The 20,748-nt window shown below is 38.6% G+C and overlaps 1 protein-coding gene across 34 annotated transcripts in view; it reads right to left on the bottom strand.

The window, feature by feature from the left end:
- The window catches only part of NEK11 (NIMA related kinase 11), a 323,672-nt gene that overhangs the window by 266,066 nt on the left and 36,858 nt on the right, over positions 1-20,748 (bottom strand). For 32 of the 34 annotated variants that reach the window (XM_063704183.1, XM_063704186.1, XM_063704189.1 and 29 more), the window contains one exon: positions 3,427-3,592. In XM_063704183.1, the coding sequence (XP_063560253.1) occupies positions 3,427-3,592 (166 nt within the window). Of the gene's footprint in view, positions 1-3,426; positions 3,593-15,449; positions 15,606-20,748 lie in introns of all 34 variants that reach the window. The other 2 variants (XM_055383279.2, XM_055383280.2) reach the window with 1 other exon arrangement.

Here is a 20,748-nt window from a genome sequence, read left to right as displayed (position 1 = left end):
TTTATATATTTCAGTCTTGAAAGGCCCCAAATTAAATTACAGAAGAGGGAATCTGGAGATAAAGAGATAAGCCATTCCAATGGTAGTGATAGCATTTTTCTATGAGGTGCAATTTTGGTCACCTGCCATTTCCTATACTATTATTTTACCTTAATAAAAAGGATAGGCCGGGCGCGGTGGCTCACGCCTGTAATCCCAGCACTTTGGGAGGCCGAGGCGGGCGGATCACGAGGTCAGGAGATCGAGACCATCCTGGCTAACACAGTGAAACCCCGTCTCTACTAAAAAATACAAAAAATTAGCCGGGCGCGGTGGCGGGCGCCTGTAGTCCCAGCTACGCGGGAGGCTGAGGCAGGAGAATGGCGTGAACCCGGGAGGCGGAGCTTGCAGTGAGCCGAGATCACGCCACTGCACTCCAGCCTGGGCGACAGAGCGAGACTCCGTCTCAAAAAAAAAAAAAAAAAGGATAACACCAGCCCTGTGCCAGTTAAGAGTAAATTTGGGTCTGATGATGAGAAATATCTCTGTTAACAAGAACGGAGCAATCTGTGCAAGTCACCCCTCAGGAGTCCAGGGAAGTGGCAACCTGCCAGCTCAGTGGCACACAGAGCCCAGGTGGCCCCACAGCTGTCTCTCAGCACTGCCAGCAGCCATCACCATGGCAACAGCCCCTCCCGGGAGAGCAGCTCAGCCCACTGAAACAACCCATCATTTAAAAATCAACACAGATGATTCCGGATGAGATCCCGTGCAACAACAACAAAAATCTTATAGAACTGTCCCTTCTAAGAATGTAATTCAGACAATATAGACTGTGAATTAGATGGGTGATTCTCAAAATTCAGTATGCTTTGGGCTTATTTGTCAGGCTTGTCAAAACACAGATTGCCAGAACCCCACCCCCAGAATTTCTGATTCAATGCAGCTGGCTGGGGTAGAGGCAAAGAATTTGTATTTCTAGCAAGTTCCCAAGTGATGCTGATGATACTGGTCTGGGGTCACACTTTGAGAACCACTGGGTTTCATACTAGCATTGTATCACTGTTGACTTCCTGATTTTGATTACCATACTATGGTTACATAAAAGAATGTCCTTGGTCTTAGAAAATACTCACAGCTGTATTATATTTAGGACAAAGGAGCATCATGTCTGAAACTTATTCTCAAATGGTTCATTAAAAAAATGTAGATAGAAAGATAAAGCAAATGTGGAAAAATAACAATTTGGGAATCTGGATAAAGGGCATATGGAAGTTCATTGTGTTATTCTTGTAACATTTCTGGTAGTTTAAAATTACATTAAAATTATAAATTTTTTCAATTAATACAGGGAAAGAAAGTTATAGCAACATATACTATGTATGTCTAATACGGTAGCGAGGAGCCACATATGGTTATTTAAATTGAAACTAACTAAATTTAAATAAAATTTAACATCCAGGCCCTCAACTGCACTATCCGCACAGCAAGTGCTAAAGAGCCATGTATATGACTAGCGACTACTATATTAGACAGCACAACTATAGCCCATTTCCATCAGCACAGAAAGTTCTGTGAAATAGTGCTGACTACAGTTTAAAATATTCTAAGACATGGAAAGAGTCTTTGAAAAAGTCAATGTCCTAAAAGCAGCAATAGAGGTAGCAGTAATAGTTATAAGCAGTATGAGTCAGTTGTTTCTAAAATAACACAGTTTATTAACTGAAGGAGGCTAAAGAAGAAATATGAACAAATTATAGCAGGTGGATCATAGTATGCAACATATGCATATGCAAGTATCTGTAGTTTTGCATGAATTGGTGACATATTTGCCAGGGTAAATATTCAATATCACTGATCACACCTGACATCATCTTACTGATTTTCTCAGCAATCCACTGGATGATGGACAAGCAGATATCCAAATGACCTGGTTCTTCTCCACTCACCCTCCACCCTGTCCACTTTCCTCCAAGCAAAGCAGGGTCAAGACATAGATGGGAAAATACCCAGCAAGGCTGAGGCTGACCTGAAGGGGAATGGCCAAGACATGGAATATTTCAAACTTGTTCAGATATTTTAACTTGGCTGTTGGTTTCATTTTGGGTGATACATCAGCTAATGTGTAAAGCAGGCAAGGTTGTTTTCGCTGCTATCCCTTTTCCTTCTGAGCTTCTTTTCTTTCTCCTGTCTCTTCTTTTCTCTCTCTCAAACAAATGGCACCTTCAAGTTAGGTCGAGTTGTCCAAAGTTTCTGGCCCAAACAGAACTGCCGTCTACTCTAAAGAGCATCTTTTTTTCCTCATGTCTTTTGGGCTCCAGCAACATCCAAGTGATAAGCTGACTTCATCCTAAAGTATGAACAGTACCAAATTCTCCCAAGGTGCATTTGGCTAACCCTAGCTTCCATAATATTCTGGGAGATACTTTTTGAGCGTAGTCATCTTTGGGTATTCTCTACCTGACCCAAGCCCTGTCAATCCTCTCTCCGTAATGTCTCAGGAGTAAACACACAGATTCACACTGCAGCTACACATTGTCCACTTTCCCCTCTCCTACTTCTCTAAGCAGCTTCACACTCCCTTGGGGCTCAGTAAAATACACAGCTATTACTTGGATAGAACTCAGAGTGGTTGGAAAAACTGTAAATACTTCAAGCTGTAAACCACAAATTGATAAATATGAGGAATTCTTGTGGGGAAAAAAGCCATATTTCCATTTCCAAACTTCCACTGAAGAAATTAAACCATAGAGCTGGAATCCAAAACTCAGGACATATACCTCTACTCTAACCAAGCATCTGTTAGGGCATTTAAATGTCTGTCTAAGCATCAGACCATTCTAGAAGGTTTGCCCTTCCCCCTATCAAAAAATTGTTGAAGCATTCTTCTGCAGTAATTTCCTCTTTTTGTTTTTTGTTTTTCTTAGAGATAGGGTCTTACTCTATCGCCCAGGCTGGAGAGCGATGGCATGGTCACAGTTCACTGAAGCCTTGAACTGCTAGGCTCAAGCAATCCTCCTGCCTCAGTCTCTTCGCTAGCTGGAACTACAGGCTCATACAACCACGCCCCGCTAATTTTTTTAATTTTCTGTAGAGATGGAGGTCTTACTATGTTTCCTAGTCTGGTCTCGAACTCCTGGATTAGCAATCCTCTCACTTCAACCTCCCAAAGTGCTGGGATTACAAGTATGAGCCACCACACCTGGCCTCCACCTTAAAATATATTCGTTTTTACTGAGTTTGCCAATGGAGGGAAAAACCCTTCCTTAGAAACAAGTTTTGTCAATTATCTACAGATAATCATTCTTAGCTGCAAGACATGGGATCCCAGGTCTTTATAGTTCAATTTATGGTGTGATAATTGGACTTTTAAGATCTCTTTACAGAAGGCTTTTTACCATTCAGCAAGTTTTTATAAAGACTTCCAAGAGAAAAGGAGAGTCTCACCTCACAGTACTCCGTGATAATGCAGAAATTATCTTGCTCCATAAAACTTGCATGGAACTTGACAATGGCTGGGTGGTCCAGCTTGGAGAGGAGCTGGGCTTCCAAATTGGCCTGCACAGTTTCATTTGGATTTAGTTCTCCAACAGATATTTCCTTAAGTACCTTTCTGCGGTCAAAAAAAAATTTAAAAACATTTAGAGCTGAAAAACACATTTAACAAATATCATCAAGTGGTACAGAGCCATTAATTAATGCCCAGGTTGTGACCTACTCATATATCTGGTATTGCCTATTATGACACTGTGTCTCCTGGTGGGACCTGGGCCTGTTTTCCTGTCCTGCTTCCCCAAGGCCTCTGACCTCCTCATCTGTGTATCCTACAGTTCTATAAGGGCAGCCATGGAACTAATCTTGAGCAATATTGCTGGGGTGGCCCTTCCTCCACCTCTCTAGATGTTTCAGTGTCTCTTGGTTTCTCTTATAGTTATCTGTTTCTGTCTGTCTCTTTCTATGTGTGTTCATACACACACACACACACAAACACACACACACATATATATATGTAATCCATCACTCTGTCTCTGTATCTTATTCTTTCTTTGCCTATCTTTCCTTCTGTGTCTCTGCCTCTTTCTGTGTCTCTCTTTGCCTCTGTGTATGTATTTACATGTATTTACACACACTCACAGGCATGCTTCTCTCTCTCAGCTTAAAATTTTCCAAATATATCGACTTAGTATCAATAGGAGCAATATTTATTTATTTTCTTTTTAAAACTATCCTTGGCATATCATACTTCATTACTACCAGTATTTAACAGGAAAAATTAACTAAAAATATTAATAGAGATATTTAGTATTTCTAACATGTATAAATGAAAGAAGAGCTCATTAAATCCCCAAGTCATTAATTTAAAAATTGTGATAACTCTATGAGGAATAGACCAAAACATTATCTCTTCCCATCTAAGAAAAAAAAGTCTGATAAACAAATCAATTATAGTACCAAAGTGTGAACTAGACTATTGGAAAAAATACTTTAGAACACCAATTATGTTTGCAGACACAGTCTGCTGATTATAAGCAAGCATTGGCAGTTCATTAAGGCAAGTTCTGCAGGACCTGTACTAGAAAACATTTTACAAAAATCTTCTTTAGGAGTTGCTACTTATGCATATCAATAAAAATGTATTATAGGAGAAAATTTCTTTAGGCCCTTTAACCAATGCATAGATTAACCATCATTCTCCAGTCCTTTCTAACAGATGCTGACAGATGCCCTTGCCACAGGGAATGCCTCCAGCTAATAAGCTCTCCTTGGCATGCCCATGAACTTCTGCCCTCCCAGTTGAGATGTATGCTTACCAAGTCATTGTGTTTATTCCCAAGCCTGCTAATGCCGGTTATGCTCATCATTGTAAATTTATGACTTCAATATAACTTAAATGAAGAGTGAGCGTGAAAGTTATCTCTGCTAGGAAAACTAAGTCAAATGATTACCAAAAAACTAGAAAATAAAAAGTTGCAAAAATAAACAGCTGTCAAGTAACTGAAAAGACAGTTCTAAAAAGGTTAAAAATGTGAAAATCTAGTATTCTGAATTCAGATTGTTACAGAAAATAAATCTAGAAAACTAGGTCCTAAAAAATAATATAAAAATAATATATATTTTATGGATGTAGCTTATGCAAAAAAAAAAGATGAAGGAGTCTCTAACCAGAGGACATTGGATGCTGGCTATACAGCCAAAAACTGGAGAAAATGTACAGTTATATATTTTAAGTTGATGTAAATGTTTCAATTAATGTCATTTTATTTTAAAATTGTTTCCTTTTTTTAACCAAGTACCAGCTTCAATCACATTGGAGAGAAGAGCTTCTACCATTTTTAAAAATGTGATTATGCTATTAACTTTTCAGTAATTCAAACAAGCCTCTCCCTCTGTTTTACAATGGAAGAACTGTAATATCCTCAGGCATTACCAGAGGTAGAGCTTTCTTCTTGTTTCATATTCAGGGTCTAGAAGTTTTGATATTGCAGTCAGCACACTATTGTATAGTATTCCCCCATCCCATTTCTCAGTGAGAGACTACAATTAAAAAAACAAAACAAAACAAAATAAAAAACTCGTTACAATTCTAAGTTAGGAAATCTGTCCTAGAAGCTGAGAGCCTAAGTAGAAAAATGTAGAAAGTGCCCTTATCCTATTCCGGGGTTGGGTAACGTTTGACCTTTTTTTCCCAGAGCAATAAAAGCTGGGTTAAGTTTCCATTCTCCAAAAATCTCATAAGGAAAACCTTCTAATCCAAGATGACCATTACTGGGAAGTCACTTCTCCTGAAATTTGAGTCCTTTAATATTTTATTCACTTTAAATATTCTCCATGGTCTTCCCATTCTGAACTCATCTCATTCCCAAAAGACAACCAACAGCAGGCATAAGCTGCTTCCACAAAGAGGAGGCCAATTTGCATTAGAAAGGGCAGCTCTGCCTCAGGAGCCTCACAGGCAAGGACTCCACTATGCCATTAACAGGTGTCTTTAAATGTGACTGCAATATAGAAAGTTGGAACACTTGTCTTCCTTCCCCTAACAGGTGTTTTCACATTGGTTTTAAACAGCCTATTAGGCTCCTATTTAATAAGAAGTAGATTCTAGAGAAATGCCTGCTTGGTAACACTCTGAAGAAAGACTGTTCTATCAAGAATTTGGTTTAAAATGACCTAATGTTATTAGGAGTGGCATTTCAGACTGTTAGTATACCCAAAGAAGCTAGAAATGATATACAAGACACTTTTTTTAACTACTGAAGATTACAAAGCAGCAGGCGAAGCACAAAGACATCTTCATAGAGCTTTTCAGTAATTTACTGTACCCCAGCTAGCATGCAGTTATAAAAGTCACAGTGGTTAAGCATGACAATATAAAGTCTTACCAACTTGCAATATTCTCTTGCTGTGAAGGAATAAATGCTCTAAAAAGCTTCGGGATACTTATTTTTCCTTGCAAACACCAACTATTGTGCAGCAGAGCATGAGATTTTACATATAAAATGTAACTACATGAGCCCCGTCTGGCACCTTGATGATAAAGCATAAAATCTCACTTGTCCACAGTTTAGCAGATGAAGGTAGGGCTATTAAGACAGGTGATATCTATCATAATCTCTCTAGCTGATGCGGAGATGTTCACCTTCCTTACCTAAAATCACATCACTGAGCTGACAGAGGAAACTCTCATTGCATATCACTTAATACGAGATCTGTATCAGCCAAAGACAGCATGGAAACTTACCAAGTCAAGGGACAGTTTGTCACTTGCTCAGTGATTCCAGCCTGTCACCCCTCCTAAATAACATGACAGACATTTATTTTATCAGAACCTCAACTCAGGAGAAATTTCAAGACAGTAGCAAAACTAGGCATCCCCGGAGACTTCCCAAGTTACATGCTTTCTTTCTTTCTAGCATCAGTGAACTGACAAACTTTGAGAATAACTTTGGAAATTTGGGATAACTATGGCTAATTTCATTCCCTTGAAATTGGCCTACCTTTTGTAGAAATGGGGAAGATGATATCTTTGAGATATTAATTAAGGGTTACTTTTCTCCAAATTTTCACATATCTTTTCACATTTTCCCCATTCAACCAGCAGCATACACTGCTTCAGGTAAAAGGTGAAATCACTACAGAAATATGAGTCAAACACATGTCTTTTGAGTTTTTAAAGAAAAGACCAAGACTAAAGAGAAAGGATCTGGAGGAACATATGAACAGTGAATGGGTGAGCATTCTTCCTGCTGCCAGGTGAGAACAAGATCTTTCTCTAGACCAGGGGAAGGGGACAGGGTCAGAGGGCAGGTAAAAAAATTAGAAACTGCTGAGCCCTTGAAAATAATTGCTGTGCTGTAGGTCAGGTCCAGAAAGGCAACTAAAAAGAGAACTCCAAGATGGGTAAGAAGGCCTGAGAGCAAGAGACCTGTGCTCTACCTCCAAAGTAGGGCTTAGAGGATTGCAAAACCCCCACATTTTCTTATGTCCAGCAAGGGTAAGAAGCTGCAAAAAGCTCTCCAAGGGGCGCGTAAACAGATGGGCCTAAGAGAGCTCTAGAATCTCTGGTATCCCAGTAAGGCATGGGGAGCAGCAGAATGGCATCCCATCCAGTCAACAGCCATCTCAGTGAGGGCCAGTCAGCTGGTTGAACTGGAAAACTTTGCAGTAGAGACAATGGTCCTTTCCTTTCTGATTTAACTATTAACATTCATTGCAGGTAACTAGTAAATACCTACTACATGACTACAGTGTGGTGGGCACTGAGGAGTTATTGTCTCTGCTTTTGTGTCTACTGGGAAAGACAGACAACAGGTAAATGTGCATGAATGTGTATATATCATGTATGGTTGTGTTTTTCAAAACTTCAAATTACAATGAATGCTATAAAGTTGAGGTAAGGATGTCTGAGGCCTTTCTGATTTCAGAGCTGTGACCCTGATGTGATCAGCAGCTACTGTACCCACTTAGCCTAAGCCACAGGAAATTTTAATTTCAACTTAGACAAACGAGTAACTTTTTGGCTTTGGATTTTGCTTTTGTGTTTTTTTATTTATCATTTGCCTGTTTTACAAAGAGAGATTATGAAATATAATCAGGGGTTTTAAGATTTTTCATCCCTCTAGGAAGGCAGGAATTATTTTTATCTGCCTTTCTTAAATGGGAAGGTCTCTTTTTTCTAATTTACAAGGAAATAGTTTCATTATAGAAAAATTTAAAAACACAACATAAGGAAAATATTACCCACAATCCAACACAGAAACCATCAAAATTAACATTTCTGTGTATTTCCTTACAATCTTTTTGCTACATGTATTTCTTAATAGTAGAGGCCAAACAGCTTACACAATTTGCTTACTGCTGTTTTCATGAGACATTATTGTAGCAGACACTTGCCATTTGTGGCTGCCCACTTTAGACAGCTTCCTTACACTGTGGCAGATCCCTGGGCTGTGAGTCTTGCCTGCCCTGGAGAGATAAAAACAGACAAACCAACCCTATGACTCCCAGCCTCTCTTGAGCTTGGGTGCTGATGTGTGACCTAGGTTCTGTCAGTCAGCTACATCCACCCAACACTTTGATGTGAGTGTGAGCTGCATCAAGAAACAAGGTAGCACAGCGTCTCCATTTTGCAAATATACGTGTCATCAGAAACAGCATGGCCCTGAGCTCAAGGGCAGTAGGTCACTTCACTGGTGATGTTCTGCCCTCTAGCCTGCTCCCCACAGCCCTCCCACCACTGCTATGAACTATCTGTGTTCTGTAACAAATCCTTTTCTGCTTAAACTGGCAAAGGGTGGCTGCTCTTACCTGCACCTGGGAGTCCTGACCAGTGCAATTATGCATCACAGAAGTACTTTCAGGTGTTACCACAAATCACTGTAAACACTCTGGGGCAATGAAAGCCAAACCTCCAAAGGTCTGGCTCATTTGGGTTCATTTTTATTTCCACCTTAGACTCTTCTAATGTATTTAAGGCTGCGGTAATTCTTTCTCCATTTACATGTAGATAGAAATTGATGGTGGAAAACATCCTGTTTTAAAGTTATTTCATCTCTTTTAATATGATATATAACTTTTAAAAGTAAAGGGGCATGAAAAAGATATATAATGGCAGAGAGTAATATTTATTTAAAAAATTGGCACATTGATAAAAATAATGGAAAAGCCAGGAAACAAAGTTACATAAAGGAATAGCTGGTAGGGGAAAAAAAAGAGTAGAGTTTAGTAGCAAGTATACGACAGTATACTACAGATGGAGTTTCATTTTATTTCTGTTGTTTTTCCTTCCCTTGGTAAAACAAAAATATTATTTTTATGTCTGTGTCACATTAAAGGACAAAATTATTTTATGGGTTATCCCCATATGCCACAATATGCACTGCTTTTTGTTTTTTAACAATTAAACCCATGGAACTAGCTCATTCGGGGGTTAGAACTCTCTAATTCATCTTGTCCATTCTACGTACCCCTGATCACAAACATGTAGCAGAGCCTTTGGACACAGCAGGGGTTAAAAGGGCATCACGGTGCAGTGCAGGAATGGCAAACTGTAGGTGCCCATGGCAGACATCAGCAACTGAGGAACAAACTGCCAAAGACTTTGAGACAGGAAATCTCACCCTTCTGTTACTTTACTGTCTATTAACTATCTTCTATGTGCCAAATACCATGCCATGTGCTGGAGATACAAAGATGAAAAAGACAAAACTCCTGCCCTCCAAGAGAGCTCAGTCCCATGGGGAGGCCAACAAGTATATAAATAGTTGAACAACTTCATGATAAATGCTAAAATAGAGCTGGGGGTGGGCAGTAGGATTCCTAACCTTTCTTTGAGCAGGAAGAAAAGGCAAAATCCACGGACTAGAGCTTCAGGATGTTCACTTTTGCAAATGCAAACTGCTTTATACTTGCTGCATTGCCTTTTCCCTGGGTGGAGCTCAAGCAGCAAAATAAATGAATGTATCATTCTTTACCATTTGCCCTGTATAAGTCAATATCCAGTAGAAGAGTGTCTGTATTTGCATTACCTGAATAGGCTATGAAAGCTAATCAGCATATGACTCTTTTAAAAAATGACTTAATACATTATATTATATATTACAATATTTTATATATGCTGTATATTTCCTTAGAGTAAACACATACATACACATACACAAAATCACACTATACATTATGGAATGTGGAATTAAAATGTTACAGGGAGGAGGAGTATTTTTTAAGAGATATATAAAACTGTAAAACTGTCAGGTTCATAAACCTCTCTTTCCCTCCTAGTTTTCTTTCTTCCTTCCTCTCCACCCGTTTATTCCCCATTTTTTCCAAAAAATATTTAAGCTTTACATAGCAAGATCTTTAAAATAAGCATGAGGAACCCTCCCATTAAGCCATGCTTTGCTCTGAAGGACTCTCTTCATTTGGGTCCCCTAGAAGGCGAACCCTGAGACAAGGATTTGAATGCAAGTAGTAATTTGGGAAGTAATAGCAAAGTGGGGAAGTGAGACAGGAGGGGAAGGAAGCCATGAAAGGGTATATCATCAAGACAGTTACCACTGAGGGCAGGTGGAGCTTAATTCTGTCAAGAAACTCTGGGAGCTAGTGTAGAACATTAACCTCAGAGTTCTCCTGCCCAAAGGGTGAGGAGTAATGGGGCTGGGATATTAATCCACCAATTCCCATTATTCACTGGCTAAAATTGCTCCCTGGAAGTATTAATTCCTCCACTCTTCTCCCTTGCCAGAGCACAGGAAATCCTAATGGCTAGAAAGAGCACTCAGGCAGAATTGCATGTGCAGGCAGTTGGAGGCTGAGTCCATGCATAAGAAAATGTTAAGCGCCCAGGGGATATAGGCAGGACCCCAACACTGTCTTCCACAGGATAAAAATAAAGGAAATTCCTCCCATTTTAAATTCTGGCCCGGTTTCCCTATACTCCTGAAGATGGCTAGCAAATAAAGATTCCTAGACAAAGTAAAATAAAGTGACTCGAATATTCAATAATGAAACTGCAAACCAATTACAACCTATAGATAAATTCCATTTACTATGCTTTTCAAGACTGATTTTGTTTACAAATATTTTAGCAGCATATGAGTATTATATACAGATAATGAGCAAATAATTAATAATACAGCTAATAAAGAACAAAAAAGGAGTAATATTATTTCAGATATTTTTGTTTGGCAAACATGCTATTTCTGGCTGCTGTCTAGATTATATTTCCATTTGTGGTGACAACTTTCATGCAGTGTCTCAGTGCTGGTACTATAACAAATCATTGCAAGTTGCCTTTTAGTTTTAAGGAGCAGAAGAGGATAAACAAAAATTCTAGGAGTAGGTGGTTTGAAGACAAATATTGCATGAATAAAAAATATCTAATAACCATCATGTGAATTCTATGAATTTTCCCATCTGTATAAATAAGCAAAATAGAAATGACTTGAGCACATGTCTCAAGGCTGGAAATAGTGCTGGTGCTCCCTGGAGTTCTCTGCAGAGAATCTCTTGTGTCAGTGCAAGAATAGAGCTGGCGTCCAAATGGACCATGTCCTGCATATTTCCCTAGAGGGCTTCCTGGAAGTCACATGGAGAAAAGATAAAATGTCTGACTGCTGTGTCATGCAAAGCCCTTCCCCAAGCACATGACCAAAGAGTTGATAGCCAAGCCAAAAAAAATGCATCAGAGCATGTTAATTAACTGGGGAGCAACAAAAGTCTGCATTTGTTCAGGCAGTGTTAAAAAAGCTTGTGCATTTGTGCCCTCACAACATGACAGCCATTTCCCCCCCATTTCTAAATCACAGCCTCCATAAAAGCTGCTGGGGCTGTCTCATAGAATAGTGGAGAAAAAATTGCCCTTCCCTCTTCTTTTACCTACAATATGAGTGGATTCCCTTCATGGAGGAGACAGCTTTCTGGAACTTCTTTTTATTTACTTCTCTAAAAGTTCTCTTTACAACCAAGGATGCCTTGGGTCAATTCTAACTTCCCCTTAAAATCATATACAGCTCCTCCTTGTCCCTATCTTTCTCCCCCACAACCTGAGACAAATGGTCAAGCAATTCTATTTTTCTTATTTATACAGATGGGCAGAGTCATTGAATATTGTGGCCTCCTTATTGTGAGAAACACTGATGACTGCCTACCCCACACAGTCATCCCCCAACACCCCTACCATCATATGCTCTGGAAAGGAGGATCCTCTCCCTAGTTCCTGTGGTGAATCATAATTGGTCTGGAAAAGATGTTCCTCACTGATAAAAAGAGAAGCATGAGAGGAAACTCTTCTTTAATCCACCTCTGCATGTGATCATCTGCATGTGACTCCTTGAACTATGGCAGCCAGCTGGAGCCATGAAGTAAGCCACTCTAACATGAGTGGCAGAAACACGGAGAGGTAAGAGAGAAGGCACCAATGTCCCTGATGATGTTGCTGAGCTGCTGAATTAGTCAAACCAGAATTGCTCTCTCTCTAGACTTCTTCATAGGAGGACAAGAGTTTCTTATTGTTTAAGCCATTTTGATAGCATCAGCCATTTCCTGATACTACCACTTTGCTACAAGAAGGAAGAGGAGATGTTTGAAGAAGAAGAGATTAGAATCAGGGGTAGAGAATGTAGTACAGTAAATATTCCACTCATTTGTAAATGCTTAAGGTTATAAAAACCCAAATGATAAAGTTATTTAGGTATAGCTATGCTGTATAAAAAGATTAGAAGAAAGGTAAGCCCTTTGAGAACTGGGCTATGTCTTACTTACTTAGAAAGCAGTTAATGAGTCTACTAATTTAAACAAAAAATGTATAACTTGGCTCTTTTCTATTTGAGCATTGATATGAATCTTTTAAAAATCATGACAAAATGAACTACAGTGAACTACACAGAAATGAACCTATTGTGAGAAAAAAAACTGGGGGATAAATGACTAAAAATTCTTTGTTATTAGTACATTTCAAAACTAAACGTGATATTTGTTTAATTTGAAAACATAATTCAAAATTATTTTATATAAAAATTTTTAAGTTATTTAAAAACATCAGAATTCAAAATTATTAAAATTCCACCAGTGTTATCCTTCTTCCCTTAGGTGATGATATAGAAGTAATAATAGCAAACAGAAGATAATCTAAAATGAGAGGCAAGAAAGAAAAGAGTGAAGCAAGGGGAATGGATGATTCGCCAATCAAAAAATATAAAGATTTAAAAATAAATACTGAGTTGAAAAAGACCAAGAAAAAAAGAATTCTTAAAATATTTGGTTTTCACTCTCTCCTGCCAAAAAAGAAAAGAAAAAGAAAATACACTTTACAAACAGTAATAAATATACCTTTTTCTATAGTTCTCTAGTGATAGGAGATAAAAAAGTACTAAAAATGCAAGTTTATTAAAATTTGCTTGCTAACATACTTGCTGGAATAGCTTTGATCTGGAAGCTGAATTACCCATGGGAGCTGATAATAACATTAGCATAGACAAAAAAATGGCAGATATTCATACCTGAAAAAAAAGGTTTTGCTCTGATGTTTCACAATATCTCAGAGAAATGATAATACCCATTGTAATGGCCTGGCCCAAGAGAAGCACAAAGCTACCAAATTTTCTTAATGTGTTCCCCCCATATTCAGCTTCTTTTCCAGTTTTGAAATGGATTTTATGTTTTTGTAGAATTTTAAAGCTGGACAAGACCCTCAGAAAGCAGATAAAGTACCTCAACCAGTTGAAGTCCTGGGACATTAAGCAATTTATCCAAGGTCACAAAGCAAGTTACAATGGAGCCACCATTTACCTCTTGAAGGAGGAAACAGACCATCAATTCTGAAGAATAGACTTTTGTCTTCATATTTAATGGTTTTCCCTTTCTGCTGTTAGTATAGAGATCTTCAGTGTCTAATGAGTAAGACAGTCTAAAATTTTTCATTTTTCAAAGAACAAAAACTCCTGACACCTGCTTTCTTCCCTTCCCTAGCATTAAAGAAAAAAAGAAAAAAACAAAAACAACTTGTCGTTGTGATTGGAATAATGGTTTTGCTTTCGATGAGGCACTAATGACCCTATGTCTGTTCTTCATTATCATTTGAGAGTTACAGAAATCTCACGGAAGCTAGGAATATTGCCAATTATAGCACCACAGATTTGGAGGTTTGGGAAAAGACATCATACAGAAGAGGGAGGCAGTGTTTCTCAGGACTTACTCTCCTAACAAGGTGGTGAAGTCTACATTTTGAGGTTGTTCCAAGTACCACAACCCTGCAGGTATAATTTTGTGTGTTTGAGGGCCAGTCTTTTTAAAAGTTCAACTGAGCAAAATTCATTGATTTAAAATTGTTAAACAATGGAAAAGTAGTAATATGCCTTAAAAACAAAAATAAATATCGATAACATAAGACTCTAGGCAACAAATCACTCATTCACTCCATTACGCTTTGAGAAGTTCTGAGCTTACAGCAAAGATCCTACTTATGCAGGCAAGGAAATTAAGGAGCATAACAATGTTAATAAGGATATAAAAAAAATTTACCACAGATAATTTGGTTAGCTTCTGTTACAATTATTATATGCTCCAAATTTAAAATTAGTGTTAGGTTAATATTCAAAATGCAATATTCTAATGAATAATTCATTCCAGGTTTGTATTTTGAATATTACAGAAAAATACAAGAATTGCAGATTTCAATGAGACAATCAGATGACAATAAAATCAAGATACAGTAACAAATTGAGTTTTAAGAAGCAACAAAAGCTGATTAGCTCCATTTCCTTGAGTAGGTAAAAATGAGAAAAGATAAACACTGTTTAAAGTAAAATTAAATTATAATCTAGGCAAGAAGTTGTTTAAACTAATAAACTAAAAATAAAAATAAAAAAATCTAGGGTTTTAATGAAATAAAGTTCTTTAACCTTGTTTATAATAGCAGTGGTTTGGCTGTCTTAACAGTAAGACAGCCAAAATAGCAAAAGTTTATAATTCTAAATTTCAATCTCTATTTCATCATCATGGCAAGTGTAATATGCAGGCTTGAGCTACAACTTTTTAACTATAGGATAAAGCCGGTTGTTACTGCATTTAAGTTTGAGATGGAAAGGGAAGAAAATGAAACTCCGTATAAGCATACTTCCCTTAGAGGGTTTAAACAACTGATTCTGGGTCTTATATTTTTGCTGAGTTGTGCTTATACCCAAATAAAAGTCTATTTTTGTGCACCTAAAAAGTCAGGGCATAACCTACCAAGACAGCTCAAAGGAGAATCTACTACTAGGAAGGATCTAGTTTCCCTGAATGACAGCTTATGGATTTAGTCATTGATTTGTAATACACACAAAGTCACCAAGGACTGTGTAAGAGGAGGGGGAGACAGGGAGAGAGACATGGCTTGCCTGTCTTTGATAACACAGGCTTCCTTTTTCAGAGACAGGAGGGCGGGGGGAGCCTGGCTAAATAAAGTGCTTTGGATGCTTAGCACTTGCTATAGTCACAGAGATGCTGTGTGGTTTCTCCCGCCTGCCCAAGTTGTCTACAGGAGCTCTGCAGCAGAGACATCCTCCTCAGGTCATAATGTTGAGTAAGGGACACTAAAAAAAAGAAGCTTGGGCGCGGTTTTCTATGAGTTTTGTTTCTAGAGATTCTGGAATCTGAGAATAAATCAAAATATTTTCATGTTAATATGATCAAAGGAAAACATTAGAATCAAAAAAGTATGATACTTGAATACAAAGAAGGGACACAGGGTCTTAGAGCAGTGCTTCTTGAATTTTATTGTGCATACAAATCACCACAGGATCTGTTCAAATGCTGCTTCTGGTTCAGCAGCTCTAGAGTGGGGCCTGAGAGCCTACATTGCTCAGGTCTCAGGTGATGGCTGCAGCTGCTTGTCCAGGGACCATACTTTGAGTAGCAAGGCTGAGAACAGGTAGGGGTCCGGAAGACTGCCAGGGCTAAAAGTGTTGAAGAGCCCCAGTGTTCTCTAGAGGCTTGGGACAGAGGGTGGATTTGAAGAGCAGACCAACAGACAGGGACTGTGTCCCCCTCCATCCCCCAACCTACTCACCCCTCCTTCCCAGCAACCTTGAAGTCTCATTTGAAAACAAAGAACTGGGAACAGCTGCTAGTCCAGCTTCATCATCTTACAGATGAGAACAATGGAACTCAGAGAGGCTGCAAGAGTGGACTACATGCCCTCCTGAGGAGATTCCACAGCCAACACTGATATGACCCCAGAACCGTCCGTTTTAAAATACTATGAAGAAAATCTTCCTTACATTTTAACCCAAATTCTTTAAACTATAGTTTGCACTGGTTTCTTCTTGTTCTGTTCCCAGTAATGATAAAGTACAGCTGCCCAATGACCCTTTGAACATTTCTTATTACATAATTTATTACCTTAATGTATTTATACTCAGCCTCATTTCACAGACAATTTGACATAACTTATATAATACAACAAAAAATTAAGACCAGCAAGAATAGAACACAAATAGGGAAAAGAACACAAATATGCTGGCCAGAAATTATTGCTATGATTGAGCTTCAAATTTAATTCCAAACTTCTTGAAAGGCATTTTTATTATTACTATTAATACTATTGCTGTTGTTGATGGTAATGTGATACAGTTCTTGCCTATTACGAGGGGTATTTCAATCTTTGGATCCCGAGTGTCATAAGCCAGTTTTAATTTTAGTCACGTAACAGTGAAGATGTTTCCCAAGGAGAACATCAGTGGTTCTATTGAATAGAATTCATTCAGAAACAGAATTCCAACTTACATATGAAATAATGCACTTTGATGTCTAACTTAAGAAAAGCTTCTCAACTATCACCTTAATTCCAGTTTCTAAATTCAGTACACGTGTATGGGGCACCTGATCTGTGGAAGGTACTTTACTTGTCACAGGCACAGCCTCTGCCTTCAAGGACTTTGCAATCCAGTGGCAGAGCACAGACAAATAATTAAAAGCTATAAGAAACTGTCATGCACCTTAAAAGGATGAAATCAATATCCTAAAGAGGCAATCAAAGACCAAGATATGAGATAATCATGAGAAAACCTCTACCCACTAAAATAGTGATACTGGTGATGGTTATGGCAATGGTAAGTGCCATACATGAGACAGTTATTTGGCACCATGTACTGTGCTAGGAAACTATTAAAATCCTCTTGAAATAAAGAAACTAAGACACAGAGAGACTAAGACACAGAGTCTGTTAAGTGACAAACCACACTCAATAATAATGAAACTGAGATCCCACTTGTAAATCCTCTTTTTTTTTTTGAGACAAGTCTGGCTCTGTCGCCCAGGCTGGAGTGTGGTGGTGTGATCTTGGCTTACTGCAACCTCCGCCTCCCAAGTTCAAGTGATTCTCCTGTCTCAGCCTCCCGAGTAGCTGGGATTACAGGCATATGGCACCATGCCTGGCTAATTTTTGTATTTATTTTTTTTTAGTAGATATGGGGTTTCACCATGTTGGCCAGGCTGGTCTTGAACTTCTAACCTCAAGTGATCAGCCTGCCTTGACCTCTCAAAGTGCTAGGATTACAGACAGGTGTGAGCCACCGCACCTGGCCCCTACTTCCAAATCCCGGGCACCTAACTATCTCACCCCTATGGGATGCTGCCTTCTGAGTTTATGAAGTCAAAGTCCAATGAGCTTCACACCAAGAACACAACTCAAAAATACATCTCTGCACAAGGTTGATAAGTCTGAATAATCTGGAAAAAAAAGGGAGAGGTGCCCTCCTGCCCTCCCTGTCCCCAAGGCACATGTACATGTTCCAATTTTTATGAACAGTATTTTTCAAAAATTGTACAGCAATAATCCTGACACAAATCGCTGGCAATATTGAAGAACTGATGATTAAACAGATGGCTTGTGAGAATTTAAAATATAAAGCAGCGGCCAGCAGGAGCTTACATGGGCTTATGGAGAATATGCCAAATTAACCTAATTTCTTTCTGTGGAGGGTTATTTGATTGGTAGATCATAGAGAAGCAATTAGTTGTGGTATATCATGATTTCAGCCCATCTGATAAAACCATGTTAACATGTCAAAGAGATGAGTCTGTGATATCCTTTTCATACAGGAGAAATGCAGTCTTCTTGTGGATTCATAGCTGGTCAAACAAGCAGACCAAATATGCTGGACTCTTGTGTCTTAGGCCATTTTTCAGGTGGTACTTCCTAATGCCATTGAGATCCCTAACAATATCCTCACTTACATTTTATTAAGGACTTGGATGAAAATCTAAAAGGACACATTTACCAAGTTTGTAGAAGACACAAAGCCAGACAGCATAATCAATAGGCATAAGGGAAATTCACCTTTTCAAAATGACTGAAGAAGCTGAAACACGAGCTGGAAATCACCAAGACTAAATTTTGCAAACTAAAACCTGAAGTTTATAGTTAGAGTCAGGAAAATCAAATCCTCAAATCTAAGATGAGTGACACCTGACTTAACAGCAGAACAGCTCATCTATAAAAACTCTGGGGAAAGTGTGTGGGAAGGGGAATACTTCCTCCCCCACCACCCCAATTCAGTATGAAACAGTATGTGACTGCTAAAAGAGCCGATATTCCAGGCTGATTTTGAAATGTATGAAAGATTTTAGTATCATTACACTTGGTTCCATCATACCCCTGGTGTTCAGGCCTCATTTCAAGGGGAATATGGTCACCAAAGTTAGTTCAAGGAATGATTTTAAGATGTTGAGGGGTCTTAAAACCAAGTTATCCAAGGAATAGTCAGAGAAACAAGGAGATGGACAGAACTAATGTATTTCAAGGAATAACTTGTGAAAATGTGCTAGGAATGTTTTCCTTGTCATTCATTTAAGACTTACAACCATATAGAATCATCCTTATTTTCCCCATTTTACAGATAAGAAAACTGAGACTGGTAGTTTAGGTAATTGTCCAAAGTAAGTGGAAAGACTGAGATATAAACGCAGGAGGTCTGACTTTAAGACCAAAGCTCTTTCTACTCATTGTTAATGTAATCTTTATCCAGCATTTAAATTTTAATAATAACAAGAGAAATCAGACTAGCAAGGGCATGATAACTGTGTTGTAAAGTTCCTTCCTTGTACATGCCAGGGTTTTCATGCCTTTGTGCCTTCACTTATGCTATTCTGCTGTCTGGGACACACTGTCTCTACCCTTTCTCTGCCAGATTTATATTCATTCTGTAAGTTTGGCTCCAACGTTCACTCTTCCAGAATGTCTTCTCTACTCTATAAAAATAGAATAAGCGCATCTCCATCTAGCATGCCCTGCAAGTGGTTGAAAATGCCTATTTACATTCTTGTTTGCCTGACTGGTCCATAAGCTCTTTGAAGGCAAGAGCTATGTCCAGTTTAGTTTTTATTTTTTGTTACTAACAGTTTTATTGAGACATAATTCATGTACCATTAAATTCACTCTTTTCAAGTGTACAATTCAGTAGCTTTTAATATATCCCCAGAGGTCTGCAACCATCAACACTGTCTAATTTTAGAACCCTTTATTATCCTTATTATGGATTGAATTGTGTCCCCCTAAAATTCATATGTTGGTCTCAACCCCCAGTGCCTCAGAATGTAACTGTATTTGGAGATAAGGTCTTGAAAGAGTCGATTAAGTTAAAATGAGGCCAGCAGAGTGGGCCCTAATCCTATATAAGTGTTGTTCTTATAAGGAGAGGGAGAGACCAGGGACACGCTTGCACAAACACAGAAAGGCCATGTGAAAACAGAGCAACGAGGTGGCCATCTACAAGCCAAGGAGAGCAGCCTCAGAAAAAAATCACCCTGCTGGCACCTTATTCTTGGACTTTCGGCCTCCAGAACATGAGAAAATAAATTTCTGTTATTCAAACCACCTAGTCTGTGGCATTTCATTATGGCAGCCCTGGAAAACTAACACAGTCCCCAAAGAAATCCCTTATCCATCAGCAATCACTACCCATTCCCACTCTCCATAGCCCCTGGCAACCACTTTTCTTTCTGTGGGTTTGCCTGCTTGATATTTCATATAAGTTGAATCATAGAATATGTAGTCTTTTGTGACTGTCTTCTTTCACTTACCATATTGTTTTCAAGGTTTATCCACACTGTAGCATGCATCAGTATTTCATGGCTTCTCATGGCTAAATAATATTCTATTGTATGGATATACCATATTTTGTTTATCCATTTATCAGTTGATGGACACTTGGGTTGTTTCTACCTTTTGGTTATTATAAATAATGCTGCTGTAAACATTTGTGTACAAGGTTTTGAGTGGATATATGTTTTTATGTCTTTTGGGTATGTACCTAGGAATGGAATTGCTAGGTCATACGGGTAATTTTACACCTGTAGTAAATTTCCTGGCTGGTGAGTTACTCTATGATTTCCTCAAGCTCAAGGATAATCATTTTTCAAACACTACTTTTATGTCACTCTCTTGCTAAAGATCTTCTCTTGTATTCCCCATCAGACAAAACTTATTAAGCCTCAAGTTCAAGGTATTCTATCAACTGGACCGTATCTATCGGGACTGTATTAATCATTATTCCCAAACCTGACCCATCCACCTCCTCTATTCATGATCCTATCTCTGTATCCTTTTTCTTGCTTCTGTTTCCCACTCTGTCCCCTTCCCTTCTACTACATCTGAGAAAAAGGACAGATGCCCTCCAAGAGTTGTCTTGTATTCAAGACTCAGAATTCAGGGCATAGAGAAGATGGTCCTGGAATGAACAATACTCTGCTGAATTATCTTAATTAACCACAGAGTAAGGGGCTTGGGTTAGATGA

The sequence above is a fragment of the Gorilla gorilla genome, chromosome 2 (assembly GCF_029281585.2).
Source record: "Gorilla gorilla gorilla isolate KB3781 chromosome 2, NHGRI_mGorGor1-v2.1_pri, whole genome shotgun sequence".
In the NCBI taxonomy this organism is placed as follows: domain Eukaryota; kingdom Metazoa; phylum Chordata; class Mammalia; order Primates; family Hominidae; genus Gorilla; species Gorilla gorilla.
This window is presented reverse-complemented; position numbering and strand designations above follow the sequence as displayed.